Below are 24,205 nucleotides of genomic sequence, written 5' to 3' on the forward strand. Positions count from 1 at the left end.
GCAGTGTGATCTGTTTAACATGGAACCAGTCATTTTAAGCTGCAGTTCACCGCCAGGCCAAGGTAAAAACCATTTTTAACTGTAGTTGTGCTTAATACTGTTTAAAAAAAACCTGGGTAATACTAAGTAACATTTGTGCTTATTCTTTAACCTTAAGGCCCAGACATGCATCTGACAAAGTGGGTCTTTGCCCACGAAAGCTTATGCTCCTACACTTCAGTTAGTCTATAAGGTGCCACAGGACTCCTCGTCGCTTAAGGCCCAAGCACACATGGGGGGGAACAGAACAAGCATGTGCCTGCAACACTTTATCCCATAGTGAAAGGTAACTTTTTTGCAATTGACTTTTAAATATATGTGGGGTTTGTGTTTGTGTGTGAGTTTGTGTGAGAGAGAGATGAGGTCTGTGCAAGACATAGGTGTGTTTTTAAAAAGTATTTGGTTGCAAACTGTTGGCTTGTTTCAAACTAACAGGTTTTTTACTGTGCAAAATGTGATGTGTTTTTAAAATGGGTTTGAGGCATTTGGGGGTAATCCTAACTAACCAAAAGCTCAAACACACATGTGCCTTTTAAATACATGTGGTGCTACTGGGTTTGTGTGTGAGAGAGAGAGGGTCTGTGTGGTTTTTAAACATAGGTGTGGTTTTTAAATTTTATGTTGGCAAACTGCTGGTATAGAGTGTTTGGGGGGTTGCTCTTTCTGTGCCAAATGTGTTTTCAAAATAAATGTTCAATTCTGAGTTGGGGGAGGAGGTGGTGGGGTTAGGCTAAAGGTATCTGGGATGGTTACAAAAATGTGGTGTGTTTTTACTTGGGGGGTTTTATTTTAAAAAAAAAAAGCTGGCTGTAGGGGATAAGTTGTGGGTGATTCAGGTGCTTATGCTAGAGATAAGTGGTGTTATTTAAAAAAAATGAGTTTGTTACCTACCGCTGCTGTTAAAAAATTGTTGCAAATGGTTTTAAAACTGTTGCGGGGAGTTTTTGAAGGTGTGTGTGTGATGGAGTTTGTGACAGACACAGGTGTGTTTTTAAAATAGATGTTGGCAAACTGCTGGTATAGAGTGTTTGGTGGGTTGCTTTTTCTGTGCAAAATGTGATGTGTTAAATGCATGTGGGTTTTGAAAAGTCTGGCTGCAAACTTGGTTGGGTGTGTTTTATAAAGCTGCTGTTTAGTGTATGTGTGTGGAGGGAGGGGATGGGGCTGTGCAAGGCATAGGTGAAGGGTTTTTAAAGTACTTGGTTTGTTTAAACTAACAAGGGGTTTTAATAGCAGTTTTTTGGTTTTTATTCTGCAAAATGAGATGTATTTAAAATTTTTTGTGGGTTTTTTGTTTGTTTGGTTTTTTTAAGTGGTAGAAATAAACTCAAAACCGGTGTTTGTTGTACAGCCTGAAATGGATTATTTTGTTTTAAAGCTATAACTTTTTAAATAGAAAAACATCCTAATGATTTTAAAGTTTACAAGAGGGTTTCATGTGTTTTAATATTAATGTTTGCTCCACAGTACAGTCATGAGAGATCCTTAGACCAGAGGGAAAACAAGCTCGAAAGAGACAGCTGAAAAAGAAAATTCCCCAGCATCAGTGACTGATGGATCGATGAAGCCCAGTAAATATATTTTGCTTATCGGTCTGGCTGTTCTATGAGGTTTTAAGTAAAATACATAGGTGTGGGGGTGAGAGATGGTAAAGTTCAGGGGTTTTGTTTGTTGGTTTGCTTTTTGTAAAATGTTTTTCCCACACCTCATAGGCATGGACAACTTTTCTGACAATGCTGTAGTCAGAGCTACAAGGACACCTCCTCCAGAACCACCAAAGAACCAGGAATCTGCTTTGAGACCCTTAACAACGCAAACCAGCGCACGAGTGCAGATGAAGCATCCGGGCGGTCCAAACCTCACATACGTCAAACCCACGGACAAAACAAAAGACTCTGGTAAAAAAACAACCATGCAACCACAACTCCAGTTCCTCAGTGGTCACTGCCACAGCAAGCCCTGAGAACTGTGAGCGAAAACCACACACATTCACAAACCCGGAGCACGCGCTCTAGGGGTTGTGAATAAAAAACCAAGGATTGAAAACTCCTGCAATGCCGAGGTGTTGCAGCCACACAAACACAACTCCAGTTCCTCAGCGGCCACTGCCACACCAAGCCCTGAGAACTGTGAGGAAACCACACACATTCACAAACCCGGAGCACGCGCTCTAGGGGTTCTGAACGTGCGCAAAACCACTCACATTCACAAACCCGGAGCATGCGCTCTAGGGGTTGTGAATAAAAAACCAAGGACTGAAAACTCCTGTAATGCCAAAACTCCTGTAATGCCAAACTCCTGTAATGCCACACAAACACAACTCCAGTTCCTCAGCGGCCACTGCCACACCAAGCCCTGAGAACTGTGAGCGAAAACGCCCACATTCACAAACCCGGAGCACGCGCTCTAGGGGTTCTGAACGTGCGCAAAACCACACACATTCACAAACCCGGAGCATGCGCTCTAGGGGTTCTGAACGTGTGCAAAACCACACACATTCACAAACCCGGAGCATGCGCTCTAGGGGTTCTGAACGTGTGCAAAACCACACACATTCACAAACCCGGAGCATGCGCTCTAGGGGTTGTGAATAAAAAACCAAGGACTGAAAACTCCTGCAATGCCGAGGTGTTGCAGCCACACAAACACAACTCCAGTTCCTCAGCAGCCACTGCCACACCAAGCCCTGAGAACTGTGAGCCAAAACCACACACATTCACAAACCCAGAGCATGCGCTCTAGGGGTTCTGAACGTGCGCAAAACCACACACATTCACAAACCCGGAGCACGCGCTCTAGGGGTTCTGAACGTGTGCAAAACCACACACATTCACAAACCCGGAGCATGCGCTCTAGGGGTTCTGAATGTGCACAAAACCACACACGTTCACAAACCCGGAGCACGCGCTCTAGGGGTTCTGAACGTGTGCAAAACCACACACATTCACAAACCCGGAGCACGCGCTCTAGGGGTTGTGAATAAACAACCAAGGACTGAAAACTCCTGCAATGCCGAGGTGTTGCAGCCACACAAACACAACTCCAGTTCCTCAGCGGTCACTGGCACACCAAGCCCTGAGAACTGTGAGCCAAAACCACACACATTCACATACCCGGAGCACGCGCTTTAGGGGTTCTGAACGTGTGCAAAACCACACACATTCACAAACCCGGAGCACACGCTCTAGGGGTTCTGAACGTGTGCAAAACCACACACATTCACAAACCCGGAGCACGCGCTCTAGGGGTTCTGAACGTGCGCACAACCACACACATTCACAAACCCGGAGCATGCGCTCTAGGGGTTGTGAATAAAAAACCAAGGACTGACAAACCATTCTCCCAAAACCATAAGCTCATCACAGCTCCCCCATATTCTCGTATGGGGGAAGAGTTTGATGCTTCATTCAGAAAACTGGTGAACTCTGTACCCTCAGGGGGCCGAAAAGAAAGGGGCCTGGGCAAAGGGGTCATCCTCAGGGGTTCCCATCAGATAAGGTGTAAACAAAAGGGGGGACAGCATTTGGCGGATAAACGGGTGGCTGCCAAAAAGTTCCAGGCCAAGATCACTGCAAAATTTTAAAAAAGGCTAAAGAGGTGATGAGGAAAAAATCCCAAAAAGAAATGCCCCCCACTGGAGGCTCACAAAATGGCTTCTCTGACCTGCGGGGTGGCGATGAGTCTGTAGACGGGTCCCTGGCTAGTCCTGGTGACTCACAGAGACGGCTCTGACTCTGAAATAGCATCTGAGGTAGAAGATGCCCCTGATGGTCCCGTAGAGGAACCCCCAAGTGCCCCTGAAAATCCAGAGCTGTATATGGAGAGAGTGAGAAGTTGGCAACATGAAGTACCTAGATTTGGGGGGTCAGTGTATTGTGAGGAATTTCGTGTTGTCAATCTTGAGCAAATAAATTCAGCTGAACAGGTTATTGAAGCCTACGTAGGGGAATGCAGTTAGTTCTAGATGAGGTTAATGGTAGGGTAGGCCCTGATGATTATGTCCAGTTACGTTTAGAGAGCCGTAATTTAACTAACCCCTTGTTTTCGGTCAGAAGAACTAGGGACGAGCTGACTGCTGAGGGTTTTTTAAACCAGACCTCAAAGCTGTTCCAGAGTAATCGAGAGTTGCACCTCAATGGAACATTGCGCCTCGATGTGACAGTTGTAAAAAACGGGTGGGGGCGCTCGTAGAGGGTTAAATTCTACCCTTAGTAGTCAAATTATTCATAAAAAGAGACCATGTTTAGTTGACCTGGCTTACACCGGGACCAATCTGTGTTTTGCGGGCGGGCTCTTGGCCGTCCTGTCGGATCGTAAACCTACGGACGCCGAATTGTTAGAGGGGGCGAGAAAGCTTCACGAGAAACTGGGGTGGTCAGATCAAAGAAAGGTTACAGTCAGCGACGTAGCGAAGTTTGAACAGCGTTTAGGAGTTAACATCCAGGTGGGGCTGTATCCGGCGAAAGGTGGCTGGGGCTTTTTTAAAACGGGGGGCCCAGTGTACCCCAAGACTTATCCCGTTGCACGATGAGCATTACTATGGGGTTCTGGATTGAAAAAGTTGTTTGGAGTGAAGAATGATTGTGAGTTTTGCCGCACCGTGTACAGGCACGACCACTCTTGCAGGTATCGTTGCCGCCTCTGCTTGAGCGGAACGTGCCCAGACAGCGTGGGCGTGCCACTGCGGTGTCCTAGCTGTAGACTATTTTGTCGATCCAAAGAGTTCTTAGTCAGACACACAGACTGCGCATCGAAAAAACAAGTCGAATGCCTGTCTAAAGCTAATATCATCTAATAAACCATCTTGTTAGTCTTTAAAGTGCTACATTGTCCTGCATTTTGCTTCAGCTACCCCAGACTAACACGGCTACATTTCTATCACTGTCGAAAGCTTTGTGTGACGTGTCAGTCTTACATGGACAAGCGGCAGCGCTGTAAAGGTGGCGCTGTAAGCAGTGTAAGGGTTTGCTTGTTGGCAACGTAGACAGTCATCTCTGTTTTATGGACAGCCTTAGAAAGCCCGAATCCTCAGAAAAGTATATTATTTTTATGAATTTGAATGCACACAGGAGACGGGGTTGCACACTCCAATTACATTTTTGCTATGGCCCTAAAGCCAGAAAAATCTGGGAATGTAAGGGTAGCGAGTGTCTTTCTATGTTCGTTAAGACCTTTATTGGCAAAGAGTTCCATGACTACACATTCCTAGCACAATTCCAAAGGTTACCATACGTACTTCGTCGTTAGACAGCTACTGAAGGAAAAGATGTGCCTAGAACTGATCACTCAGGGTAGTAAACTGTTTGTGAAAGTTAAGGCCCTGGGCATTCGTTTTATAGACTCTTGAAACTTCTTGCCCATGAAGCTTAGCAAGCTACTGCAGGCGATGGGGTTTGAAGGGTGCAAAGGGTATTTTCCACAGTTTTTTAACATTTTAGAAAACCAAAATTACGTGGGGCCTATGCCCGGTGTGGGACACTATGGTGTAGACAGCATGATGCCCAGGGAAAAAGCAGAGTTTCTCGACTGGTTTCGGGACCACAGCTCTGACGTTTGACTTGCAGAAAGAGCTCACGTCTTACTGTCAACAGGATGTTAAAATGTTGAGACAGGCTTGTATTCTATATAGAAAAGAGATTATGAAAATGACAGAGATGGGGGGGTGTAGCAGAGAGAGGCCCTGGTAAATTCACTGAGATAAACCTGTATATCGATCCTTTCCAGTACATCATGCTGGCCTCCGTCTGCATGGCGATGTACAGGTTTATGTTTTTGGAGCCTAACACAGTAGCTCTTCTCCCTCCAGACAATTACCACCAGCAGAAAAAAAGAGATTTGACCCCATCTATTCAGTGGCTGCTGTATACCTCTTACAAAGAAAATATACAAATACGGCATGCTTTACAGGGTGGGGAACTACAGGTAGGCCCCTACTTTTAGACGGTTATGCCAATGTTGACGGGGTACGCACGGCCTTTGAGTTTAACGGGTGTTTTTTCCAGGGCTGTGTCACCTGTTATTGTGAAAAAGCACAAAACCCTATGACTCCGCGGGTATGCTCCGCCAGATACAAGGCAAGCCAGTGTTCACCTGGTTGGTTGTGAGGGTGCGTGTTGACCACCAAACCGAGGGGTCTCTGAGAACCTGCCACCAGGGAGCCAATCACAAGGGAACACATCCAAGAAATTCTCTTTTGTATAAGGGTCTGTTGATAGGACACGTGAGCTGCACGTGTCCATCTTCACATGGAATCAAACAGAACGTTTCTCCTCTGACTTATCTCTATGACGTTGTCAAACCCCATACGCGATCCTATTGATGGTGACCGTCGAAGCCTTCCCAAAGCGTATTTCTGCTCTGAGGTTCCCTATTTTAATCAGCGAATAGTGGTCGGCGCATTCCTGGTCAGGAGAGAGATGGAAGGCAAACAAGGTGTAACCCCGTGCAAACTCCTCACGGTCAATTAACAGAGAACGATCTTTCATGTGTTTGCCTGCTGTCTGTACCAGATTCATGTATTCTCTCTCTCAGCGCCCGGCCTCAAAGTCTGGTTGCAGAGGTTTGGTCGGTATCTGTTCACCGTCCACATACAGGGCCACAAAATTAATATCATGTTTAAAAGGAAAGGGGTTTTTAGCGTAACTTCCGCTAAAGGCGTCATTATCCACAAACCCTAGGACAAGTCTTTTGGGTAACTGTCCCAAGAACAAGTTCTCCTGGTTACTGACCCGGCTGCCGGCGGGGATGCTAAACACTTTCATTCCCACACGGTCCACAGGGTATTTAGCATTAGCGGTAAGCAGGGCCTCTGCATGCCCCAGACGGACGCCCGGGGCCACCCGCACTTTCTTCGTTGGACACCGAGGGGCCAGGCCAGCCCCTGGCCCAGCTGAGCCCACGGGACCCATCCCCAAGGACAGTGGGGCTAAACGTGTGTCAGGCCCAGGCGGGGCTCTGCCGGACACACACACCGGTGTGAGGCTGAACCAGCTGCCCGTCCCATCATTTTTCTGCAGCTCATGGAAACTGCCCCCCCAGCTCTGCCTGGTGCCGGCGCTGCGCTCTTGTGCCATGAACGCCAATGGGTGGGGCCCGCCAGATCTCTGGGCTGTACGTCCCAACTGGGGCCCGCTCTGTGGCCAGCCGGGGAGAGAGACAGTTCTGGGCTCCCCTGGGCGTCCGCAGAGGGCCCCGGCTCCTGGGCTGAGCACATGCATCGAGCGTGGCAGGGGGGAAGGGGAGTCACCTTGTTACGCGGCTGTGGGACGAGGCTGTTCGTGGCGCTCCTCACTCACCAGTCAGCATGAGGAATGGGGGGGACCAAACTCCACAGGCCCGGGGGTCACACACAGCACCAGCCTGGGACCCCCCTTTCTTTCCCCGGCCAGACTGCTCCCCAAGTGGGAATGGGCAGGCGGGTGTTGGGCTGCTTCCTGCACCATCCTCCCCTTCGGCTCTTCCTCCTGGTACCCGCTGGGCTTGCTCCTCCCGGACCCTCCGCTGCTCCCTGCGCCCAACGACCTGCAGAGGGGCCTCCCCAGAGTTGGTCTGCGCTGGTCTGTCACCTGGCCCCCAGGTGTCCCAAGCAGCCTGTGCTCACTGGGCTCTGCAAACCCAGCAATTAGCTTGATTGCCCTGATTGCTTCTGGCCAGGTCCCAGATTACAGAGGGGTAACGAGGGAAGGGAGGTGCTGGATTCTGTGCAGTGGGGTGTAGATGAGGGGCAGAAGTCTGTTTGGGGTGTCCCTGACTCACTTGCTGTCGTCCGGTCTGGCTGGGTTAGGGGGTGGGGAGGAAGCAGGCTGCATGGGAGGGAGGGAGGGGTGTCTGTGCCAGGAGGACTATTTGCATGATCACGTCACACAGAGTTTACAGAGCGGTTAATGGCTTACCGGGCACAGGGGAAGATTCTTTTCACAGAAATTTTTGGAGCGTTGCCGAGATCTAAAACTCCAATTTTTTTAAACTCCTGTGTGACACATTAATACCCAGCTGATTGCATTGAGGCTGGATCTGTGCTACACGGTAGAGTTCTGGCTCTTCTGAGTCCCAGGTAGCAAGTCCTGGGTGTGATGCTCGTGTTGTAGGATGAACCCGCATCTGCAAGTTCTTTGGAACATGCCTCTGTCTACAGCCCCTGAAGCCTGGTGTGAATTTGTTCTGGGGCTTCTGCTCTTTGAGTTGGTGACACTCACAAGGTGAAAGTTTCAAACCAGGAGAACTTGTATCTGTTTTGACAGGTCTGTGTCACTTGCTCTTGTGAAGCAGGGACCCTAAACAGTCGCCTGAGAAACTGTGTGCGCCGGAGTGAATGCCTTTTACTCTCCTTTCCACTGTCAGTGTTAGAGAAAACAACCAACGGTCTGGTAGCACTTTACAGACTAACAACACATGTAGCTGGTGTCATGAGCTGTCGTGGGCACAGCCCACGTCTTCAGACGATCCACGCGTGTCGTTAGTCTACAAAGTGCTACCAGCCATTGGTTGGTTTTTTCTGTACTGACTAACTCAGCTGCCCCCTGACGTACGTTAGGAGAAAGCCTTGCTTTCCTATGCAGAGCCCCGGCCCCGGGGCCGGACGAAGGAGGCAGCCCAGCGGCAATACAAGACTTCGAGCATTGTTGAAACTTTCGCTGAGTTTGTTAAAATTGTAACCCCCTCTGGATTCTCACAGGTTTACAAGAAGCTGTTTTGTTAAACCTTGTTGTCTCTGCTCGCTCTTTCCTTATCTCACCCTGGACCCTCCGCCTCCCCCTCCCACGGCTCCATATCCTTGTGCAAGGCCCGTCCCTTCTTGAGCAAAGAACCAATAAACTAATTGTAGCTGGTATAACGATGTGTGAGACTTAAAAACAACAAATGCTTTATGGACTAACACTTTATAGACTAACAGCACATGGAGATGGTACCATGAGCTCTCGTGGGCCCAGCCCCCTTCTTCAGATAAGACTTGTACTGTTGATAGTTCTTTGGAAGCTGCTGTCCAGCCCTCCCCAATGCATTGCAAATAAACCTGATTAGTATTATCTGTGTGGCTGAATTCTCGGGAAAAGAACTCCTCTGTTTACCAAGTAAATATTGTGTTACTATTTGCAAGGACAGCCTGGTTATTTCTGGTTGCCCCATAGATTTCTTTAGAATCTGAAACCTGAACTATGTGTGGATAATAGAGCAACTCCCCGGCTTACGAACGGGCTATGTTCCAAACACCTGATCATAACTCGATTTGGTCGTAAGTTGGAAATTCCCTTAAACACGCTGCCTGCGCAGTTTGAAAAACTTAATGTACACGGTTCTCAACTCAAAAATGTTATAACGGGGTTAATGGAGGTTGGTTGTAGGTACGGATGGTCGTAAGTTGGTGTGTTCGTAAGTCGGGAACTTGCTGTCTGCATTTTGGTGTGTTTACTAGCTTGAGCTGTTAGAAAGGACGATGATACATGAACTCCAAGGGTCTGTTAATTTTCTTTTTTCTTGGATTTTATATTAAATATCATAAGCATTGCCCCTTGTTACTATTCCCTTGCTTTAATATATTTTTTTCCACACCTATGGACTATTTAAATGTGTGTGCATGTGTGTGTTTGTACTGGTGGTGCACATCCACACACTCCCTCAATATTGCACAGAAGACAATTCAACCCACCCAAGGATGGAAGACGCTAGAGGGACATCTGCTGGGAACAGAGATTTACTTGGTCTCTGTCTTGTGCCCCTCTGGCCAGACCCTGCCACCTTGAGCTGCAGCCGCAGAACTTTCGGATGCCCAAAGCCGCCTTCCTGGGACTCTCTTCAGGCTCGCTCCTGCTGTGTGGCACAGACACCCCCACGAGCTGCCCTCTTGGCAGAGACGCGCCTGGCGTGTGCCTTTGGACGTGGGGAACGCCAGTGGGGGGGCAGAGACATTCACCATGAATGCAGATGTGCAGGGCCATTCATCCCGCCCTCCTACAAAGGACAGTGCCTCTGGGGAACGTGGCTGGCAGGTGGCAGGTGGCTCTGCAGCGGTGGGTTTCCCTAACTGCAGTGGGTCACTAGATGCTGCGGAGAGAACACGAGGCCCTGTAGAGATTCCTCAAGAACATTCCTGGATCCAAGAGCTCCGCTCACTGATCTGCACAGCTGGATTTCTCAGAGAGCGTGTGCAAAGAAAGCTCCGATTTCCCACAACTGGACGCTGAACTCCCTAAGGATGTTTGAAGGGTGGAGACGTTTCCCTGTCAATTACCCAGAACAATGAAGAACACAGTGAGGTATTTGGAACGCGTCAAGGTATTTGGAACACGCTGAGGTATTTGGAACGTGTCATAAGAAGTTTCTCGTGTACTTTTGGCCAATAATTTTTCATTCAGCAGCTGCTAGCTGGCCCTGTTCACATTCCCATTCCTCAGCAAGCATGACAGAACAGAGCAATGGGAGTTGGCCTGCAGGAAATCAGATGAGATGTTTTTCTTTTACCCATCTTGTTTCCTAAGAACTAAGTGCAGATGGGAAATAGATTGGCTTTGAGCGTTGGCCAAACGAATCAAGCTAGAAGTATGTGCATGGGTACATGGCCGCTAGATGAACCACAAAACCAGGACTATGCAGTAAAATGGCCACAGAGGGCCAGGGGGCGGGAGGGGGATGGGGGGCTGTGGTGTATAATAGACAGTAGGGGTAGCTCTGGGTGAGGGGCAGGGATTAGTCTCCACAGAGACCAAAGATCGGGAAGCCGGGTGAGGGCAGGAAAGGCAGCAGGCCATCTGTCCATATGTTCACCCAGACATCTTCCTGGGCCACCCTGCAGGTTATAGAGTGAGCCTGGGCCAATGAGAGGCCTCAGGGTGCTGTCACTCTAGGCCTTTTGGGCGGGACTTCCTGTTGTGCCCGATCTCTCCTTGGTTAAACCTCTCTACAGCGCCCCCTGGTGGTGATGTGATTTCCTCAGCTGTCTCTGGCTCCTCCCACTCAAGTTCTCATCCCCCCAGCTCCGTACAGGCGCTCCCCACGGGGCCATCTGAGGAAGGGGGAAAGAGAAGGGTGGGCCGAATTCCCCCGGGCCTCGGGCGGGGCGGCTCAGGGAGTCCCCACAGTAGAAATGCTGCAGCAGCACATTCTGACGGCGATGGAAGGAGCTTTCCCGTCAACCCGTGGGGGCGAGAGCCGGGCGCAGGTTGGCTCGTTTCCATCCCGCCGGCTGTGGCGTTCGGCCGACCTCCCTTCGTGATGTAGACCGGCCCCGGGGCGCCGAGTCCCCTTTGGCTCCTGCACTCGCCCACTCGACAGCTCCTCTCCCCTTCTGCCTTTCCCGCTGCTCGGACGCCTGCCCCCTCGGGTCGTGGTGCAATGAGCCAGACTCTGCCCCAGCACGCAGAGCAATTATCCCTTGATTAGGTGTCGGTGGGGAGACGCCCGTGGCGAGGGGAGGGCTGATTGCGTTGGGGTTATTATTTGTGCCACCAGCTGCGGACTCCCCCGGCTCGGTGCTTCCAATGTCCTTCTGCGGTGTCGGGGGAGGACCCCACTCCCCTGAGGCATGGAGCACACGCGGGGAGGTGGCCACGTTTCGGCCAAAGCAGGGAGGCCGTGCAGGGCAGGCGGCATCTCCAGCCCCGGCTTCCCTCTTTGGAGAGTGAATAAAAGGGAGAGGCGCCCGGGAGGGCGGAGAAACCAGAGACCATCGCTCCCAGCGTGAGACACCAGAGCTCTGGGCCAGCCCCAGCGACCCGGCTTCCGTGCAGTCGAGTGCACGTAGTTTAGAGAGTGTCTGTCTGGGCACGAACTCCCCCTCAACGGTAAGAGCGGGACCACCACTTTCGGGAGGCAGCCTCCTCTGCTCCGAACTTAACGCCAGGCCAGGGTTGGGCTGGGCCAGGACAAGGGGCTGGGCCTGGAATGGGACTGGTGCTCATAAAACCCTGCAGAAAATAGACAGAATAACCCGGCAGTGGAAAGGGGCTGGGTGGGGGTGCAGCTCCTATCTGGGACAGCCCCAGTCCTGAGCCTCCCACCCCCAGGCTCCCTCTACACCCCCCCCACGCTCCCATATACCCAGTATCCTTCCCTGAGCCCTATACCCCCCTCAAGCCCCTGCTCTGACTCCTGCACCCCCCGTCCCCTGGCCTGCGCCCCGCCTCACCCCAGCCCTGACTCCTGCACCCCCACCCCCTGGCCTGCGCCCCGCCTGGCCCCAGCCCTGACTCCTGCACCCCCACCCCCTGGCCTGCGCCCCGCCTGGCCCCAGCCCTGACTCCTGCACCCCCACCCCCTGGCCTGAGCCCCGCCTGTCCCCTGGCCTGAGCCATACGGGTTTATTCCCATTGTGCATTTCTGTCCGAGCTAGAACATCTTTGTCCGTTGTTCTTCCCACTGAGCTGAGCCCCCTCCCCAGCCCTGCTTTCCCGCGCCAGTGAGTTCTGCGCGTGCGCTGAGTGTCCCCTTCCTGAGTCAAACCAGCGAGGGGCCCCGAGGCGCCTCACAGCCCAGCCCATGGATTTGGGCAGCTGCTTCCAGATACGTGATCTGAGAGTCAGTGAGGAGCCAAAGGCCCCTCCTTGGGTTTGCAGAAGCAGACTAAGGCGGCTCGTCTCCGACACAGGCTCAAGTGGGGCCGTTTAACAGCGGAAAGCGCACGGCAGAGAGTTGACACGTCCTGAGACCCGCGGGGGGCTGGTTCCCGAGGACTCTCCTAAGGTTTGGGGTGTGTAAGCCCCGTGCCCGTCGGACAGTCGCCCTCATCCTGGGACCTTTTCTCTCCTCTGTTCACTGGCCTGCTCCCCCCCCCCCCTTGGTCGCTACGAGTCGGCCTGGTTATCGGCTCACCGGTCCCTGTGCCAGTGGAGACTGGAGGAGGAGAGCCAGGGAACCGTCTCCCACCAGGCTCCGCTTGGCCTCACCCCTGGTGCTTTGGGAAAACCTCCCCCTGTCGCTACGTGTGTCGTTGGCCGGGGTCCCTCCCTCCATTGCCGTTGGGCCGGGTTCCACCCTCCGTAGGCCTCCTGAGTCTCAGCTCACCGGAGAGCTCGCTGTGCAGCCAGACTGGCCCCTCGCTCGTCCTCCATGCACCTTCAATCTCGTCTCCTTGCGGAACGCGCCCGTTCCCCTGAAACCCTCTGTCCCAAGACGTTCTGCCCCCCACGCCAGCGCTGAGCGTGCCCGTCGGCCGTCCGACTCCCGGCCCATCACAATCGACTCGGAAATGGCCGCGCCCCCGCTTCCCGCACGGACTTTCCAGACCACAAAGCTGCCCCTAGCGCAGTCCAGGGACCTGCTGGGAAAGGGGCGTTTCGCCGTGTTATTTCCCCGCTTCTGGCTAGCGAAATCCCCCAGTTAATACCAGGCCTTTGGTTCTGGGCCGTTCCTTTACTGGTTCAGTGCAAGCTCCTCCACCTTCCCTTCTGCTCCATCGTAGACCCTTCCCGTGGTGGCCACCCGCCGACGTCTCTCCCCTCCCCCAGACACGTCTGATGGCAACTACACAACCGGGAAACCAAACGTCCATCTCTGAATTCATCCTCCTGGGGTTCGGGGATCTTCCCGACCGGCAGCCCCTCCTCTTCCTGCTCTTCCTGGTGATCTACCTGGCCACCATGGCCGGGAACCTCCTCATTGTGGTGCTAGTGGTGGTGGGTCGACACCTCCACACCCCCATGTACTTCTTCCTGGGGAACCTGTCCTGCCTGGAGACCTGCTACAGCTCTGCCATCCTGCCCCGGCTGCTGGCCGGGCTCCTGACGGGGGACAGGACCGTCTCCGTCCGTGGCTGCCTCACGCAATATTATTTCTTTGTGGTCCTGGCAGGGGCCGAGTGTTTCCTCCTGGCAGCGATGTCCTACGACCGGTACCTGGCCATCTGCAAGCCACTGCACTACGCCGCCTGCATGAACACCCGGTCCTGCCTCCAGCTGGCCGCTGGGTGTTGGGCCAACGGGCTGCTGGCGGGCAGCATCATGACGTCCGTGGTGGCCCAGTGGTCCTTCTGTGGCCCCAGGGAACTGGACCATTTCTTCTGTGATCTCGCCCCACTAAAAAAACTCTCCTGTAGCGACACCCGGCCGATGGACCTCGTGACTCTCGTTATGGCTTCAGTATTCACCCTGCTCCCGTTTCTACTGACTGTGGCCTCCTACGCCTGCATCCTCGCCTCCGTCCTGAGGGTGCCCTCTAGAACGGGGAGGCAAAAGGCCTTTTCCACCTGCTCCTCCCACCTCATGGTGGTGACCCTCTTCTACGGCACCCTGGTGGTCGTCTACATGCTCCCCAACACCGACACGCTGAGGGTCCTGAACAAAGTGTTCTCTGTCTTCTACGCCGTCCTCACCCCCCTGGCCAACCCGCTCATCTACAGCCTGCGCAACAGGCAGGTGCAGGGAGCCCTGGGACACGCCCTCCGCTCTCTTGTCACGTTGACAGGGCGTTAGGTCTGGGAGCCGCGGGCCTGGGCACACGCGGGAAAAGGGGGAACAGCTCTCGGGGGGAAGGGAGGCAGCCATGTAGACTCACGTCTTAGCTATTTCATCCTGGCTTTTCTGTGTGAGGCACCAGCTTCCGCACCTGTAAATGGTTTAAACGTAGAGGCTATGTCTTCGATGCAAGTTTTTTTGGGAAATATGCTAATGAGGGATTAATTTGCATGGTCGTGATCTCATTTGCATATTCTCTGCCAATCCATTTTTATGCTAGAGGTTTTTGTGCAAAAACAAGCAGCGTGGGTGTTTTCTTGTTGCACAAAAACCCCCTTTTTCCGCAAGATGGGTAGACTTCCTTTTTTGTGGCATAAGGATCTTGCAGAAATAGGGGTTTTTGAGCAAAAAGAAAACAGCCGGACTGCTTGTTTTTGCGCAAAACCCGTAGCGCAAAAACGGATCGGCAGAAAATATGCAAATGAGATCACGACTCATGCAGCGTACATGTAGCCAGAGTGACAACGGGGGCATCGCTGCCCTTTTCTCCTGTTTTTTAATTTCCTCCCCGACTGGTAAATTGTGAAACACATTTTTTTATATTAAACTAACTTTTGTTCTTGCTCTTCTCCTGTCTCAGAAGGGAAGACAGTGTTTTTAAAATGTGAAAAAGGAAAAGGAAGTGTCAGCGTGGGGAAAACAACCCTTCCTACACGTCTCCCCCCACCCGCCTTTCAAACAGCCAGAGCAGAGCACTGAAAATGGAGATAAAGTGTGGGAGTGGGGGTGGCGGGGGGGCGGGGGTTAATGAGAAAAAAAATGGGAAAATTAGAATGTGCGGGAAATGGAGCCGGAGAGAATTTCTCCCAATTAAAAACAGGCCGAGAGAATTCGTGGCGCAGCCGGCGTGAGAGCTGCCTGGTTTCCTGGCCCGGGTGTTCACAGACACGCTCGCCTTGGTTCTGAGTCGGGGGCCTCGGGCGGGCTCTACTGAAACCTCTGCAGAGCCCATGCTGGCCGAGAGCGCGGGACCGGCACCGTTCCAGGGTCAGTGTGTCTGGATGAGCCAAGGGACACGGAAGCCGATGGTAACGACTTGGATATGTGGCCTTTTCAGACCCTTGGATGGCAAGTGTCACCCTGGGGCGCAGGCCACGGACCCCCGTGTGCCGGATGCTTCCAACAGGAAAGGAGACCCTGAGCACCGCGGGGAGGCTGGAAAGCTGGGGAGCCCCCTGCACGCCCTAGCTGCAGTCCCTCGCTCCCAAAGGAATACACAGTGGTGGGGCTTCCACCTGCCTGGCCCTGCACACCCTGGCTGGTGCCTTGGGAGCCTCCAGGAATCAGCGTTTTCCAGTGACAGCCGGGCTCTGACTCCAAAGCCGCCCCTGTAAATAGCTCCCCGCTCAGCGGCTCCATGAGAACCCACCGCCCTTCACCGCACCACGGAGCGGCACAGGGTGTAACAGGCGACGGGGGATTACAGTCGATTACCGGAGTCCCCAGGAATCGTCACCCTGCCCCCTCCCACCCCAGAGCGCGCAGCCTGCAAAGCCCCCGCCGCTGGCTGCACTGCGCGCTGCCACATGCGCCTGGGCAGGGGCTGAGTCAGTCCAGCCAAGCAGCCCTGGGCAGCACTTCCCCAAAAAGCCCCTGTTACTCTCCTGCAGGCTCTGCTGAGCCACAGGAACGGCTGGGGCCTCCCCCTCCAGGGCCCAGCCCCCGCAGCAGCCCCTGGCATGGGAAAGGCCCTGCCCTGGCCATCTGCCCCTCTCTCCACAATGGAGCCCCCGTGCTCTCCCTGCACTGCCTGGGAGAGAGCAAGTTTCCCTTCCTTTCCCCAAGGGCTCATGGGAGTTGTAGTCTCCAGGGCTAGCCCGCAGCACCAAGGACCCTCCTGTAAGAGGCAGAGGCTCCTCTAGAAAGGGGACGTTGGACGTAAGACATCCCTGGCAATGTGGAGAGCGAAATCCTGGCTAACGAGTGAGAAAGGGGCACTCTGCTGACGCCCCTGGGCCATATCCCCCTGTACGGCCTGCAGCCTGTTAACACAATCCGAAGGGCGTAACCCCCCCGTCAGGCAACGGAGCGCACGGGGGCACATCGAGCGGGGCCAGGGAGCGTCAGCCTCAGCCGCGAGCTTGGCGGGGAAGCGGTGACCTGGCGGCTGGGCCCGGGTGCAGCAGCTCCAGGCTACGACACGCCACAGGCAGGGGCCGCTCCAGCCTGAGCCAGCTGCACAGAGCGGTCAGCTGGGCGCCTTTGTAACCAGGAGCCGACCTCCCCGCTCCCAGCCTGGCCCCTGCCCAGAGCCACGAGTCCCTGCCGAGCTCCACCCCCACGGGCACTGGCGACGGGTTTCTTGGCAGTGAGACGCTCGTGCCGGGCTCCCAGCACTCAGCCCGGCCCCACGGCGGGGGAGGGGCGCCCTGGGGCCGGTCAGTGCTCTCTGCTGCCTGCCGGCGTGGGGAACCCGGGGCAAAGGGCCAGGACGTAGCGGGGGTGGAGCAGACTCCTGGGTCACGCCTGCTCCTGCCCCTGCAGGGAGAAAGAGCATGAGAGCGGCCAGGTCGGGTCAGACCCAAGGTGAACCATCCAGTGACCCCTCCCCTGTCGCCCATTCCCAGCCCCTGACACAGAGACCAGGGACCCCATCCCTGCCCACCCTGGCTAACAGCCATTGATGGATCCAACCTCCTTGAATTTATCCTGCTCTTCTTTGAACCCTGTTCTAGACTTGGTCTTCACCTCATCCTCTGGCGAGGAGTTCCACAGGTTGACTGTGCGCTGCGCTGCTTCCTTTGGCTTGTTTAAAACCTTCTGGGACCCAGTCCCTGATGCCACCCTAGGCCAGACTGCCTAGATAACCCCCCCCCCCATTGCCCTGGGCCCAGCAGCTCCCGTCCAAGGGAGGTGCCCCCCCAAAGTGCATTGCCTGGGGCTACCATGCCACACCAGCCTCTGGAGGGGACAGCTGGAGCCCTCGTGGCAGGGGAGCACCCTGATCATGAGTGTGGGCAGAGGCCGGGAAGCGCCGTCCCTCCCCCGTTTCCTCTGTTCCCCGCGGTGCGCCTGCTGCATTGCAGGGAGATGCCCAAGTGACGAGCCTCCCTCCCCTGGCCGTTTCCAGCGCAGGGCCGAGGGGAGAGGTTCGGGAGCGAACGGCCCGTCTCTCGGGCAGCACGGGGACGGGCCCTGGGCTCAGACACCCCATGTGACCCCGGAGTATGGGGGGAAAGGGTGACTCCCCCCCCCACGCTGGGCTCTTCTCAAGGCCTGTCCGGACGGACACGCTGCCAGGCACGAGAACACCGGCCGGGGCGGGGACCTCTCAGCCATTCGGCTCCAGAGGGAGCCACCAAGCCTGACTCCCCCCGGCCGGCCCGGAGACCTGTCTCCTTCTCCAGCTGGGGCCGCTCCTTGGAGATCCTGCCAGTTCTGCGCCTGCGTGGCGGGGAGAGGTCCCCAGGCTCCAGTGCGGTGATTACCCTCCAGCTCTCGCTTAGAGAGAGCCAGCAGGAGCCGAGGTGACTCCATCGCACGGCCGTGCCTGTCGGGGAAGGGCTTCTGGCCGCTGGCTCTCCCATGACTATGGAGAACCCTCCAGCTCTCGCTTAGAGAGAGCCAGCAGGAGCCGAGGTGACTCCATCGCACGGCCGTGCCTGTCGGGGAAGGGCTTCTGGCCGCTGGCTCTCCCATGACTATGGAGAACCCTCCAGCTCTCGCTTAGAGAGAGCCAGCAGGAGCCGAGGTGACTCCATCGCACGGCCGTGCCCGTCGGGGAAGGGCTTCTGGCCACTGGCTCTCCCATGACTATGGAGAACCCTCCAGCTCTCGCTTAGAGAGAGCCAGCAGGAGCCAAGGTGACTCCATCGCACGGCCGTGCCCGTCGGGGAAGGGCTTCTGGCCACTGGCTCTCCCATGACTATGGAGAACCCTCCAGCTCTCGCTTAGAGAGAGCCAGCAGGAGCCGAGGTGACTCCATCGCACGGCCGTGCCCGTCGGGGAAGGGCTTCTGGCTCTCCCATGGCTATGGAGACATTTTAGAGGTTCCCCTCCAGCGGCGGGAGCGGAGGAGGCGAGACCTGTTCTTCCCGGGCCGGGGTGGAGACAGCCGGTCCCATTTCCAGACACGTTGCGGGAGTCGGTGGTGTCCGTGTGCTTCTGCAATCCTCGCTCCGTGCTCTGGGCACGTCCCTCTGCAATGAAAGTCGGTGGGTGAAACGGAGGCTCAGCCAACGCCCCCGGCCAAGCGCACCGGAGTTTAGGAGCAGAGTTCGCTCCCCCGACCAAGCAACAGTCCTCCGAGAGCTAAGGCGACCCACCAACCCACCTCTGCTCCCACTGCAGCCCATAGACCAGCCCCGGTGGGGCAGAGTTAAGGTGATGTTTGGTGCTTTAGATGCAGAAAGGCACCAGGAGGGGTGCTGCTCCCGTCTCTCTCTGTGCCCAGCGTGCTGTTTGCTTTTCTGACGGCCGCTGCCCACGGGGGGGGGGGGGGGGGGGGGGGCTGTTTTCTCAGACCTCTCCGCAAGGACCCGAGAGCCGCTCTCCAGGGCTCACTGCTAATTCACACCCCGCACTGTGGCCTTGGTGTTTTCCCCCCTGACTGTCGCCTGCCTGTCCGGCTGCGTGAGAGCCCCGGTAACTTTCCAGTCTGCCTGGACCTCGCTTTCCGGGTCAGTTTGTGTCAGCTGCAAGCTGGCCCCCTTTCTCCAGATCACTCATGAATAGGGTGAGTAGACTGGACCCGGTACGGAGCCCTGGGGGGCCCCCGAGCTACCTCTCTCCGCTCTGAAAACCGAGCGTTTACTCCCACCCCGGTCTCCTGTCCTTTAACCACCTACTGCTTAACGAGGGGGCTTCCTTCTGATCCCTGGACCCCCCACTTTGCTTACGAGCTTTGGGGAGGGACCTTGTCCTGGGACTCTCAGCCCGCTCCGCCCACGGGCTCCCCCTAGCCACCCTGTCAAAGAACTCGAGGAGATCGGTGAGGCTGGCGCTCCCGTTACAAAAGGCCCGTTGAGACGTCCCCCAGCAGATCGCGTTGGGCTGTGGACGACTGTTGTCACGCAGGGTGAGCGGGGCTGACGTTAGACTCACTGGCCTGCGCCTGCCAAGACCTAGAACACATGCCCCACATGAGCCACCCTGCAGGTCTCCAGCCGTGGTTTATGGGACTCACCACGTCCCAGGGGAGACTCCCCCGTTCTCTGCTCACGTCCGGCACACTCTGTGTCTGAATGGGCCTCGTTACAGGGAGCTCTACTAAAAACATAGAACCTCAAGGGACCTCGAGAGTCATAGAGTCCCGTCCCCTGCCCCCCCGGCAGGACCCAGCACTGTCTCTAGAGCATCCCTGCCAGGTGTCTGTCCAGCCTGCTTGTCAATATCTCCAGGGATGGGGATTCCACAACCTCCCTGGGCAATTTATTCCCATGCTTCACCACCCTGACAGTTAGGAACTTTTTCCTAATGTCCAACCTAAACCTCCCTTGCTGCAGTTTAAGCCCATTGCTTCTTGTCCTGTCCTCAGAAGTCAAGGAGAACAATTTGTCTCCCTCCTCCTTGTGACACCCTGTTAGATACCTGAAAACGGCTTCATGTCCCCCCTCAATCTTCTCCTTTCCAAACTAAACAAACCCAATTCTTTCAGTCTCCTCTCACAGCTCCTGTTCTCCAGACCTTTCATCATTCTCGTTGCTCTTCTCTGGCCCCTCTCCGATTTCTCCACATCCTTCTTGAAATGCGGTGCCCAGAACTGGACACAGTCCTCCAGCTGAGGCCCGACCAGCGCAGAGCAGAGCAGAGCGGGAGAACGACTCCTCGTGTCTTGCTCACTACACGCCTGCTCATGCCGCTCAGACTCACGTTGGCTTTTTTTGCAACAGCGTCCCACTGTCGACACCGAGTGCCTAACTACCTCTGACCACCTGGCCCTTGGGGCCGGTGGCCCCTGCGAGGGATGGGCCCTGGGGTAGAAACGCTGGGCTGAGGTGCTTAAAACGGCATTCAGGCGCCTAGAGCCCTTTGTGAGTCAAGCCCTGAGCTGCGGCGTGTGCCCTGCAGCGTAATGCCTAAAATCCGTCTCCCTGCATTTTCTCTCTCTCCCTCCGGCCCCCGGGCTTTGGCCTTCCCTCCGCAGGGCCCCCTCCGGGAGACATGCCCAACGGCACCGTCGTGACCGAGTTCCTGCTCCAGGGCTTCTCCGACGGGTGGGACCAGCAGATTCTGCTCTTCGTGCTGTTCCTGGGGCTTTACCTGGCTGCCCTGGTGGGGAACCTGCTCATCCTCGCGGCCGTAGCCTTCAACCGCCGGCTCCACACCCCCATGTACTTCTTCCTGGGGAACCTGTCCCTCCTCGACCTCTGCTACGTCTCCGTCACCGTCCCCAAGGCCATGGCGGGCGCCCTCACCAGCAGCAGACGCATCTCGTTCTCCGCCTGCGCCGCCCAGGTCTTCCTGGTGGTAACGTGCGCCGTGGCGGAGCTGGCCCTGCTCACGGTGATGGCCTTCGACCGCTACGTGGCCATCTGCCACCCGCTGCACTACACGGTGACCATGAGCAGAGGCGCCTGTGTCCAGCTGGCGGCGGGTTCCTGGATCGGCAGCGCCGTCTGCTCCGCATTGCACACGGCCAACACCTTCCGGCTGCCCTTCTGCGGGTCCAACGTCGTGGCTCAGTTTTTCTGCGCGATCCCGCAGCTGCTGAGGCTCTCCTGCTCCGAGACACGCGCCAACGAGCTCGTCATGATCGCCCTCGGCTCGCTGCTGGACGGGTTCTGCTTCGCCCTGATCATCGCGTCCTACGGCTGCATCTTTTCCACCGTGATGAGGATCCCCTCGGAGCAGGGCCGGTACAAAGTCTTCTCCACCTGCCTCCCCCACCTGCTCGTGTTCGGTTTGTTCATCGGCACAGCATCGTTTACCTACATGCAGCCCACGTCGACGTCTTCCCCCGCCCTGGACCGCCTGGCCGCGGTGCTGTACTGCCTGGTGCCCCCGCTCATGAATCCGATCATCTACAGCCTCAGGAACTCGGAGGTGAAAGCCTGTCTGTGGACGATGCTGGGTGGCAGACTCTTCCCCATGAAGAACAGCTTCCTCCCGCGAAACCCGTAAGTCTGCAGACGTGGGCGGTGCCCATGAGCGCTCACGATCCCAGCTACGGGGTTTGCTCGGCTCGGAGGCACTGCCAGACTATTCCTTGGTTTTTCCGGTTTTCCTGTTACAGGCTCACTCCCCTCCCCTCTGAGGCTTTCACTCTCTTAGCGTCCGCCTGGAGCAAAGTCGTCCCCCGCCGCACCCCGTCGTTTGATAAGAGAAAAATTCCAGAGGCAGTCTGAAAAAGTATGACTGAAGCATTTGCAGTGTTTTGCCAGAGCAAAATGGATCCTAGCTATCGGCACAAAATGTTATTGATCGGTGGGTAGACTAGCACGCGCAAGTCTCGCTTTGTATAAACATAGGGGAGAAGATCTAATCAGTGGGCGGGACTGGGTAAGGGCTCCCCCCAACCTTGTTCACTGCCACGAGAGGGTGAACCAGTTCCTATAGCCTTTGTGGACGCCTCTGCGCGTGGGGAAAGAAAGAGGCCGCGACCTCCTGTCTGACAATCGGAGGGTAACAACATTGGAATTGTGCATGTGAGTGTGAGCGTCTGATTCCTAGGAATAAGTGTATGAATAGTCATAGTTGGATAACTGAGTAGCTTGTGCTAGGGAAAGGTGTTGTTACCCGGTCTGTGCTAACTATCCCATGCATTGAAATCGGTCTGTGAAGGCTAGGACTATCCCAGGGTCTGTCTATACTACATAGTTAATTCCAACTAACAGACATTAGTTCGAATTAACTTTGCTAGGCGCTACACAGGCAAACCGCTAGTTCGAACTTAATTGGAACTAGGTAAACCTCATTCTACGAGGACTAACGCCTAGTTCGAATTAAGTAGTTGGAATTAAGGGCTGTGTAGCCACTTAATTCGAACTAGTGGGAGGCTAGCCCTTCCCAGGTTGCCCTGGTGGCCACTCTGGGCACCACCAGGGAAACTCTTCTGCCCCCCTCCCGGCCCTGGAGCCCTTAAAGGGGCACGGGCTGGCTACGGTGCCCGTGCCAGGTGCAAGCCTGCCAGCACCCAGCCAGCAGACCCTGCACCTGGCACAGCTCGAGCCAGCCACCCGCTGCCCCCCAGCCCACCCCCTCTTCCTGGGACCAGGCTGGCGGCTCCCAGGAGCCTGCCCGGGACCGCAAGAGGTGGGCGCCCGCCTGGTCTAGTGCGGAGATCGTGGACCTCATCGAGGTTTGGGGGGAGGCCTCCACTGTCCATGAACTCTGCACTAGGCACAGGAAAGTGGCCGTCTAGGGCAGGAGAGCTGCCAGCCTGGCCACCCAGGAGCAGGTGTGCAAGAGAATCAAGGGGGTCCAGTGAGACCCCAACCCTGAGCCCTGAGCTTACAATGGCCGTCCTGGGTCAGACCAAAGGTCCATCTAGCCCAGTAGCCTGTCTGCCGACAGCGGCCAACCCTAGGTATCCTGGAGGGGATGGACCGAAGACAGTGACCAAGCCATTTGTCTCGTGCCATCCCTCTCCAGCCTTCCACAAACAGAAACCAGGGACACCATTTCTACCCCCTGGCTAATACCACTCCATGGACCCAACCTCCATGACTTTATCTAAGTTCTCTGTAAACTCTGTTATGGTCCTAGCCTTCACAGCCTCCTGCAGCAAGGCGTTCCACAGGTTGACTATTTGCTTTGTGAAGAAGAACTTTCTGTTATTAGTTTGAAGCCTGCTACCCATTCCTTTCCTTTGGTGTCCTCTAGTCCCTCTATTATGGGAACTAATGAAGAACTTTTCTTTATGCACCCTCTCCACACCAGTGATGATTTTATAGACCTCTATCATATCCCCCCTCAGTCTCCTCTTTTCTAAACTGAAAAGTCCCAGTCTCTTTAGCCTCTCTTCACATGGGACCCGTTCCAAACCCCTAATCATTGTAGTTGCCCTTTTCAGAACCCTTTCCAAGGCCAAAATATCTTTTCTGGGGTGAGGAGACCACATCTGTACACAGTACTGAAGATATGGCGTACCATAGTTTGAAACTTCCCCTCCTCCTTCTTCCCCTGGCTTCCCCCTTCCAGCTCCCTCCTCCCAGGTTTCCCCCTCCCCTCTCCCAGCCTCTCTTCCCCTCTCCCACCTCCTTTTCCCAGTCTCTCCAGAGGTTCATCCCCCCCAGTTTTGTTCAATAAAGAGAGTTTCTATTTTTGAACACGTGTCCTTTATTTTGTACATCAGGAAGGGGGGCTAGGGAGGGGAAAGTGGAAGGAGGTGAGGGAGGAATGGGGCACAAGCCCCCGATGGGGAGGACTGGGGTGGCTCTGTGAGCTCCTCGGGGTGGCTCTGTGGGCTCTCCTGCAGGGTCTTCTGGATCCTGACAGCCCCCTGATTGACCCCCCCCGGATGGCAGCCGGGCTGATGGCTGAGCGCTGTGATGTGCCGAGTGTGGGCACTCAGGGCACTCCAAGCCAGGACTGTTTTGCTGTCCCTCATCGAGGCAGACAAGCAAGCGGGGAACCCTGAGACCTGTCTGTCTGGGGTGGGGGTCGGGTCCCTTTAAGCACAGCCCTTGGGTAGCCTGAGACAGCAGATCCACGCTCTAAGTCCTCCTCTGATGCCCTGCCGGCACTGCTTCCGGCCAGCCTTAACCTCGGTTCAGGGTCCACTCAATGTGGACGCGCTAGTTCGAATTAGCAAAACGCTAATTCAAACTAGTTTTTAAGTC

General features: G+C 55.3%; 2 protein-coding genes and 1 pseudogene across 2 annotated transcripts; all 3 read left to right on the top strand.

The window, feature by feature from the left end:
- The first annotated feature begins 1,753 nt into the window (after positions 1–1,753).
- On the top strand, positions 1,754–7,780 carry LOC149521291 (uncharacterized; annotated as a pseudogene).
- A 4,535-nt stretch (positions 7,781–12,315) lies between these two features.
- On the top strand, positions 12,316–14,548 carry LOC106732868 (olfactory receptor 1E5-like). The gene has a single exon (XM_014579888.4). It carries the CDS (start codon positions 13,488–13,490, stop codon positions 14,439–14,441), a length of 954 nt encoding a protein of 317 aa, XP_014435374.3. The 5' UTR covers positions 12,316–13,487; the 3' UTR covers positions 14,442–14,548.
- Positions 14,549–20,335: 5,787 nt separating this feature from the next.
- On the top strand, positions 20,336–22,948 carry LOC106732869 (olfactory receptor 14A16-like). The gene has a single exon (XM_014579895.4). The coding sequence runs from the start codon at positions 20,586–20,588 to the stop codon at positions 21,543–21,545; it is 960 nt and encodes a 319-aa protein (XP_014435381.3). The 5' UTR covers positions 20,336–20,585; the 3' UTR covers positions 21,546–22,948.
- Positions 22,949–24,205: the final 1,257 nt, after the last annotated feature.

This window comes from Pelodiscus sinensis, chromosome 30 (genome assembly GCF_052426305.1).
Source record: "Pelodiscus sinensis isolate ZL-2025 chromosome 30, ASM5242630v1, whole genome shotgun sequence".
NCBI classification, from domain to species: Eukaryota; Metazoa; Chordata; order Testudines; family Trionychidae; genus Pelodiscus; species Pelodiscus sinensis.